This window comes from Ctenocephalides felis, unplaced genomic scaffold, assembly GCF_003426905.1.
Source record: "Ctenocephalides felis isolate EL2017-DRISC unplaced genomic scaffold, ASM342690v1 CF-g0.4_SCAFFOLD_00845, whole genome shotgun sequence".
Taxonomy (NCBI): domain Eukaryota; kingdom Metazoa; phylum Arthropoda; class Insecta; order Siphonaptera; family Pulicidae; genus Ctenocephalides; species Ctenocephalides felis.
In genome coordinates this window covers 16367797-16377467 of record NW_020536999.1, presented here as the reverse complement: position 1 = coordinate 16377467, position 9671 = coordinate 16367797, and the positions used below count along the sequence as shown (strand labels likewise).

General features: G+C 27.6%; 1 protein-coding gene across 1 annotated transcript; it reads left to right on the top strand.

The window, feature by feature from the left end:
* The first annotated feature begins 6547 nt into the window (after window positions 1-6547).
* LOC113363965 lies at window positions 6548-8586 on the top strand. The gene is made up of 2 exons (XM_026606438.1): window positions 6548-6742; window positions 8285-8586. The coding sequence occupies exons 1-2, from the start codon at window positions 6610-6612 to the stop codon at window positions 8560-8562; spliced, it is 411 nt and encodes a 136-aa protein (XP_026462223.1). The 5' UTR covers window positions 6548-6609; the 3' UTR covers window positions 8563-8586.
* Window positions 8587-9671: the final 1085 nt, after the last annotated feature.

Here is a 9671-nt window from a genome sequence, read left to right as displayed (position 1 = left end):
AGTGAGTAAAAATTATAATAGTTGAAAATTTTATTAGCATTGATTATAAAAGTTGCTTTATGATTATTTTATTAATTATTTACTTCAGGCACTTAGTTGTCGATGTCTCCGAGCAAGAACTTATATCACTACTACTTGATGTCACCGAGTATCCCTTAGTTAAAGAAACACATAACAACTCATATGCAACTTTGGGGAATTTCCATGATAATGCTGATTCACTTTTCTTTCTATACATATAGTATGAGAAGAAAGAATTCTATGGATGTCATTGTGAAAGGAAAATAAATGTGGATCAGGTCCATTTTGTGAAAGGGATGACTCTGCACGACATCTTTGGAAGAAAAATAGACTGAAAGGTCTAAGACGACGAAGAATGCAAATGATGGACGACATACGTGAAAAAAATAATAAAAAAATGTCTACTAATGTTACTAGACAAAAGAAAATATACCATTCCATCAGTTATTTGAGAAAAAAAACATTAGATTTTTCACCTAGTACTGCGTGGGGATTAAACTTCTTTTACAAACTGTCTACCAACTCTCTGACTATTACCCCATCTGCTACGAAATATGTCTACTACTCGTAGCAACGGTTAGACTGAAACAAAACATACGAACGCGCCTGATGTTAGAGAGTGACAGCACTAGTGCAATTCAACAAGTGTCCTTTGTTGAGAGTTTGGATCCTTTACTAAACCTCTTTATATAAGTACGGAAACTTAGCAAAATCCTTACTTTGGAAATTCTGACAAAACTGAGAAAATTTAGAGCATGAATTATAGTGGAAAATGTTAGCTTGGAATTAGTTGGAGAATGTTAGCTGGAAATTCTATACGTGAAATGCAGCTAGTGTAAAGGATTGAGATAAAGGACAAAGTTGAGGGAAGGTGAGAAATGTTTAAGACGATTAGGCATTGAAAATATTTTTAAATTGCTTCAATAAACTGCAAAACTATTTTATAAAAGCAGTTAAAAATAGGATGGTGTTTCGCCCAGATCAAAATTGATTTCACTTACAAAAAAATTCTTTTGATATTTTTCAAACCAATTATTTTCTTATCCTTTCTAGAATCTTATAAATCCACAGAATTCGTGTCACCGTACAATGGCTTATGGGAAGATCAATCGATTCTTCCATAAGCTCCTGTGGAATCCACTTTAAATAAGTACCACAAAGCTCTAAAATCCTCAAAGTTCAATCAAACAAAAGCTCTATGAAACACGTACAAGTTCCGAAGCCGCATTTAGTTCTTTAATCAATAGAATTCGTGACTTCAATTCGAGATGAAGAAAATGGACAACTGGGGGAAAAAAATTGGGAGGACAATCGGATTCGTGATCACCAAAAAATTAGGTAATGAAAATTTTATAAATTCATTGTTGAAATTTTTACAATGAAGAAAATTGAAAACTGGCACAGGTAAATGATACAAAAAAAGGTAGATGAGAGAAAATTATATGAGGTATATTAAAAAAATAATTTTAGTAATTAACAATATCTACTTTTAGTTCTAAACACAGATTTAAATTTTATGTAATGTCATTATTAAATAGTCTTTTTGGCTTTTATCAAACAAAATATTCTGAAATTGCAACATTGTTTGGTATAAAATTGATTTGACGTTCTAATTCTATTTAATGTAATAAAATAATATGTTATATAATCTTACATGTCATATAAAATCATCAAATAAAAATTCTTATATAGTTTCTGTGACATTTAAAATAAATGTCAAGTTCCATTTATAATCTAAGAATAAGGGATCAAATTACTTTATATATATATATATATATATATATATATATATATATATATATATCTCATATGTAAAATTGTTCTGTACGGGCGTATGATTTGATACTTCTCCTAAACGGTTATTTAGATTTTGATAAATCTTTTGGAGTTTGTGAAGGAAAATTTTTAAGATGTTATGTACTATAAAATTATGGTAATATTGTAAAATAAATAAAAAAAATTTCTAATCATTGTTTAACATTGAAAACATTATGACATCTGCAGTAAATGTAAATTCAATTGAAATTTGAATTTATGTTAAATTATGAGCCTATATTAAATATAAAATTCTTTAGTACCGATGTATGAATTCAAACTCCTCCTACACGGTTACTTGAATTTTGATAAATCTTTTTGGAGTTTGTGAAGGGAACTTTTTAAGATGTCATGTACTATAAAATCATAGTAATATTGTAAAAATAAATGGAAAAAATTGCAAATCATTGTTTGACATTGACAACATTTTGACAGATGAGAACTGTTATCTGCAGGAAATGTCAATTCAATTGAAATTTGAATTTATGTTAAATAATGAACCTATAAAATTATTGAATATAATATTAAAATTCTTATGTACGGATGTATGAATTCAAACTCCTCCTACACGGGTATTCAAATTTTGAGAAATCTTTTTTGAGTTTGTTAAGGGGATTTTTTAAGATGTAAATGATTATAAAAATATAGTAAATATTGAAGAGTTAAGTGTGGGCATTGAGACTCATAATTTTATTTAAAGCAGTTCTACGTTTAACATCATTTATATTGATATATATACATATATTACATTTATATTGATGTATATACATTTTGGTGTAAATAGCAATTTAGAAAACAATAATTATTATTTTTAACTAAACGGTAAATATTAGTATAGGATATTAAAAAAATAAAAATTTTGAATTGTAAATGTGGGTACAGGACAACGTTTGTCGGGTCAGCTAGTATATATATATATATATATATATATATATATATATATACAAAGATTTCAATTTTAATATAACAAAACATATTTTCTTAAACAAGAAATTAGTGATTTTTTGTGATTTTTTTTGTATAGAATTTCCTATTTCTCTTTCCTTCGTAATTTGCTTTAGTTAAGTTTGATTTTTCTTTATCTTTTAAATCTTTTCCCGAAAAGAATAATAAATAAATGTCACATAAAATAAAACTAAATGATGGTAATTTACTACTAGTGTTCAACTTGAAACACAAATAACAAAGTTATGTATATGTATATAAGTAAAAGTTATTATTCAAGAAATCGAACGAAAATTCTCACTTTAGACTATTTAAAAGCAATGCGGTCTACAGATGTTAATATAGGACTCTCACTCAATGCAATAATGGAAACTTATTCGAACAAACATACTTCATCTTTCTTCCTTTCTACCCTTTCACAATCAGTATAGGTTATCCTTATGACAAGTGTCACAATCGTACCCAGTTCCTCTTATATATTCTAGAAATATTATATGCACGTTTCGACACTGTTTGTGTGTCATCATTCAGCAAGGTAACAAATAGCTAGTATATAATTCTGTGTGTGCGTGTGTATGTATGTATATTTTATTTCATAGAAAAATATGTGAGATAAAAAATAAAATCATTACAACGACGCTATAGGTACTTTTTGTTACATCAACTTTCCTTATAGAAAATTCTGAATGAATAAAACAGCGTGCATTCATGCTTCTCGACTCATTTACATTGCACGAAAAGTTTATATTGATACATATACAGGGGTTGATAATCTTTTTGATAATGATAACAAAAAATGTTTATGTTAAAATATTAGATAACATAATTTTTTTTCTCGATTGAACATGTAAACCGTCTTGCTACTGTCTCACAAGCCCACGAGGTAAACAGAACTGTGCAGGTCCGTCATTTTTTTACAGGTAATATCTAATTGTTCTATCATAAAATTTTGGTTTTAGTTATCATCATCGACTAACTATAAATTTCATATATAATATGTTTGCCCTGTGTACTTTAAAGTTGGAACATCCAATAGTTTTCCAGATATGATGTATGGTGCAATACTATTATTCAATACTAATAGTTAAACCGGTGGTATGTTCTCAAAAAAGCATTTTGTGATTTTGATGAAACTTGGCACATATTGTTACTGTACCTTGTCTAAAATGTGACTAAAATTTAAAGTTGGTAAATTCAATAGTTTTCGAGATATGCGAGGTTAACCTCGCTGGGTGGCTGGCTGGCTCTGCGCCCAATACTAATATTTAAACAGATTGTACGTTTTCAAAAATGCATAATTCGATTTTGATGAAACTTGACACATATTTTTACTACACTTTACTAAATATTTGACAAAAATTTAAAGTTGAAACATTCAATAGTTTTTGAGATATGCGAGGTTAATTGGTGGTGGCTGGCTCCGCTCTCAATACTAGTATTGAAATGAGACCCAAATTTAAAGTTGGAAAGTTCAATGTAAAAATCTGTAGAACTAGGTGTGAAAATACAGATTTTTATAAAACAGAAGTAATTCAATTTTTTAGATAGATTCTTTTCTATTAAATGTTGGGTACATCTGGATTTCCACATATGTGTCTAGTGCAAAGTTTATAATCAGATTTTTCTAGTTTGCCACTATTGGCTATGTAAAAACTTTTCAGGAACAAACTTTCTACTAATAAAGTTGGAAGTTTGCTCGTCTCTCTCAAAGGATATAAGGATAGCTTGATTAATTTATTTTGTTTTAAGACCAATTAGTTGGAAAAATTCTATGTGGTCTAGAGAACACATTTACTAATTAAAACTATAGTATAATCATAGTATTTAGTATAACCTTACTACCCTATTATTTTGAACAAAACTAACCATTATTATATTATTTCAAATTTCCTCTAATTAAGCATTTTCATTTGCAAAACAGCAGTCGTACCATCGTCGGAAAAGCAACCAAAGGAGTTTTAATTAAATAAAATAATTATATTCGTCCTAATTTCGTATTCATGAACACCTACTGTTTGCAATTTGTAAATACATACTCCCTCTTTGTGTAAATTGACATAGAAACCAACATTAAATAAATTGTATATAATGGTCCTTTTATTTAGATTTTTTTTGGGACTATTTGTAAAAATATAATTTGTATAAATACGAGATGAGAAAAGGTATTTTTTTCTGTAGACAACAAATATGGAAGAAAATTTGTTGGAACTATATAAGTCAACTTTGGGCATTACAAATCTTGGTACGGAACCCATAGACAACTAGTGGTGCATGGCATCGTGCCTTAAGGCAAATTGCTGGAACTTCCCGTACCAAAAATTGAAATTTTTGAAAAAGACTCAATTTTTGTTTAAAACCCTAAAAAATCGATTATTGAGATTTTTAAAATTTTTGAAATAACAAAAATTTTGATTTTTTTATTCTTTGAAATATTTTGGAAATTTTGAACTTTTTTTTAAAGCAATCGAGATACGTTAGCTGCGTAGAAACGAAATATTGAAGCGCGTGGGCGCCGCGTCGCTGCATAATAGATAAATATTGGTACGGAACCCATAGAATAGTAAACAAAATTTGTTATTATTATTAAAATATCTATAAAATATGTGTTAATTTGATGTGCATATGTCTAATGGTTATTATTAACCCCTAAATGGCATTTTTTAAAGTTTTGTTCCTTGATCTCTAAAATTGCTGCACCTGTCTTTTCAAAAATAAAATAAATTATTCATTCCCTTAATACAAGAGAAATATTTTTTTGAATTATTTAAATTTGCCCCGTCCCCCCAAAACGACTGGACCTGCCTCTGACAAAAATCAGCGCATCTCCTTGCTAATACAAATCGAATGTTTGATTTTTGAATTATTCTTATCGGTTCATCCAAGCTCTCAAAATCGTCGACGAAAATTGTTTATCTGGACATACATATAAACATTCATCCCCACAAAAACTTACATCGCTTTTTTTCTACGGTATGCCAAAATATTCTCTGAAACCGCTGCACCTGCCTTATCAAAAGTTTATTAAAATTCTTCATATCTCCGAAACGATTGGGCCTGCCATTTACAAAATTCAGCACATCTCCTTGTTGACTTGGTGACCCCGAAATGACATTTTTCAAATTTGTTTTCAGGATCTCCAAAACTGCTGCACCTGCCTTCCCAAAAATGTAATAAATTCTTCATTCCGTTATGTTTTTTAAATTATTCAAATCAAACGCTCAGTATTCTTAAAAAGTGAATTTTAATTTTTTTCTTCCAAAACGACTGAATCTGCCTTTGACAAAAATCAGCACATCCCCTTGGTAATACAAATCGAATGTTTTTTGAATCATTCTAATCGGTTCATCCGTGCTCTCGAAATCGTAGGCGCAACTTTATATCCGCATATACATATATACATTCAAAAACCTTTGTAAAGATATGCAAAAATTTTCATTTTCGATTTTTTTGCAATTACTATTATTATTGTACTATTACCATTGTACTTTGTCCATGTCCATTAAGAACAGTTGTAAATCATTTCATGAAATAAAAAAAATCAATTTATCATCAATGAAAACCACGAAGCACACGTTTTTGCTCAGATAACGATTTCAATAACATCAAATAAGTCAATATATACATATATCAGAAATTAAAAAAAAATCATTAAACAACATACAGACGTGCTTATCTGTATATTGATAACACAAAATTATAAATAATATACGATAATTTATTTTGCATATATTTAATACGCAAAATAAATCATTCATTAAGAGTTCTCGATTCGATATAGAGACATCGTGGCCAGTGAAATTTTCTCATTATAATCTTTATTTGATAAAAATGAAATTTTTAAGTGTATTTTTCTTGGTGTTTTTGGTTTTGAGTCTATCTTATGCCAGGATGACGAATTTAGAACATCACAGAGGATCTAGACACCATTCTAAGGATCATTTGGTGAATGATATTGATAATGGTGAGTTTTTTATATAATTGAATAAATCAAACGATTCAAAATGACTTGAAACATTGAGAAAAAAAATATAAAAAATGGGATTTTCTGGAAAAAGAAATTGATTGTTTGGAATTTTTTATTGCATTATGTGGAAAATTTATAATTGTATACATGGTTTTCTACTCTAAGAGTATTTTACATTTCTATTATTTGTTTCTGTTTATATAAACAAAAACAATATAATTAGAAATATATTAAAATGTATATGTGAATAAATACATTTTAATCGCATTTTCATCCGTCTTATTTTCAACATTTTAAAATCATCATGATTCAAATTTTTATATATTTTTATACATAATATTTAATTGTTCAACTTCACATTTAATATAATATTTAATATACAACTATAGTTTTGTAATAAAAAAACAGAATCGAAGTCACTTAACATTTTATATATTGATTATTTTTTAATTTTACTGAATTTTCCAAATGAGACATTCGTACAAGATAATAATAATGGTAATATTATAATTATCTTATACGAATGTAGTTGAATAATAATAAAATTTTATTATTAATACTAATAAATACAGAATATTAGAATGAAGTAATAGATTTTGAAATAAAATCAGACCTAAAAAGTTTTTAAAATTAAGAATAAAATAAAACTAGATGTTAGAGGCATTGTTACAACATTTTTCTCTGTATTTTCCAAACTACTGGACTTGACTTTGCCAAAAACTAATCAACACAACTCCTAATCAATAAGAATCGAATGTTTTTGAATTAATCTAATCGGTTGATCCGTGCTCTTGAAAACATCGAAAAAAATTGCATTTATACATCCACACAAACTGCAGACATATACACACACATACATCCATTTTTTTCTAAAGTGAACCAAAATATTTAGAAACCTTTGAAAGATAAAGACAGTCAAAAATTTTCATTTTCCATTTTTTGTGATTACAAATTTAATATATTTAATATAGTTAATATGTAGTAATTATCAAACATAAATTTATATGTTCATTCAATTAGATTTTTTGTTGATTAAATTTTTATAATTTATGCACGTGGTACTTTTTTATTTAACTATTTTATTATACATAGTATTTGTGCAAAAATTTATGATATTTTGTCGACGATTTTTTAAGAAAAAACAGCTTTAAAAAAAATAAATTGCATATGCATTGAGTAGTTTTATTTAAGATTTTAGCAAAAAATAATGAACCGATTTTGAAAAAAAATATTAAATGTTTTCTCGAAGGATATCAATTGTTTTAATTGACACGTTAATTGCCACAATAATATCAGAAAATTTTGATATGGGCCATGGTAACTTTATTAGATAATTTAGTTAAAAATGTATCAAAGAACTTAATGCACAAAAGAAAAATTTTCTTGCCAAAATTCCTGGAAAAACACTATTTTTTATGTCACACATATACGACTGACAATGACCTATATTAAGACTATTTTCTTCTTCCAAATTGCTTATGTCAGACATATATCAGACATATTACTAACTTCAACTATTAATCTTATATATCTTTTCAGATTTCAACACAATCGACGATTTGGACAGCCACATCTTTGCCCCAAAAATCAACCCTATTTCACCCCTAGCCAGAGATTCTAAAACTAATCATCGACTAGTCGAAAAAACCGTGAGTGGAATATTTGCGCCTGATTCTTCAGCAAGTCGAAGACGAATTGAAAAGTCTTTACATTACAAAAGAAAATGGTTACCTAAGGAAAATTTGGACATTGAGAGGGAAAACGAAATTGAAGATCAGAAATATAATGTGAAGATTAATTTTGATGAATTTTATTGAAGACTAGAAGTAGAAGAATCTCAGTGAAAGCGAATTAAATTTATGCTATTTATTAGAACATGATTTTATTTTATTTTATTATTATAATAATGAATTATATGTTTGCTTAAAATAAAATTACAATGTGATACAAAGATGAATTATTTTTTTGAATCAACTTGATTATGAACTAATTAATTTTTTTTAAAATTCTTTAAAATTTTTTAAATACTTTGAAAAAAAATATTTGAGAAATTTGAGAATTTTGAAATTTTTGGAGTTTTTTGAAAATGTTGAATTTTTTTATACTTTGAATTTTTCTGAAATTTTTGAACTTTTTTTCAAATCAATGGTGCTGCGTGGGTGTTTTAGAGAAGAAATATCGAAGTGCGTAAGCGCCGCATAGCCAGTCTAACAATAACATTGGTACGGAACCCATGGAAATGTAAACAAAATTTATACCTATTTTCAAAATCTCTATGAAATATCTTATATTTTGAACATTTTGGCATACTTTAGAAAAAATTGATGTATGTGTGTGTGTGTGTGTGCGGATACAAATTTTCGTCGACGATTTTGCAAACACGAATCAACCGATTTGAATTATTTAAAAAATATTCGATTTCTATCGATAAGGAGACGTGCTGATTAGTTTTTGGCAAAGGCAAGTCCAGATGTTTCAGAGATACGGGGCAAAAAGTGCCAAAAATGGTACTTCAGTTTTTGAAATAACAGCGCCCGATTTAAATAATAAAAAAAATTTTTACTTGTATTGACAAAAGGAACAACTAGTAAAATTTTTGTAAAGGCAGGTCTAGCGTGTCCGGAGATCTAATTAAAAAGTGAAAATAACGCCATTTGGCGGTCAAAAATTAACATTAGATATATGTACATCGTATTATCAGATATTTTATAAAGATTATAATAATAAGTACAAATTTTGTGTACATTTATATGGGTTCCGTACCAATGTTTACACGTTCGACTCCAAATCTGCTATGCTGCGCTATTGCTTAAAATAAATGTTTAAAATTTAGAAAAAAATCAATACAAAAAAAATCAAAATATAAAAAATCTAATTTTTCATAAAAGTCGTTTTTTTCCAAAAATTTCAAAATTTTGCAAAAATC

What these genes read in the sequence shown, in the direction of transcription:
- LOC113363965 (XM_026606438.1), top strand. Translation starts at nt 6,610, where the DNA reads ATGAAATTTTTAAGTGTATTTTTCTTGGTGTTTTTGGTTTTGAGTCTA. An exon ending in GGTGAATGATATTGATAATG is followed by an intron (nt 6,743 to 8,284) that starts GTGAGTTTTTTA and finishes ATATCTTTTCAG; the next exon opens with ATTTCAACACAATCGACGAT.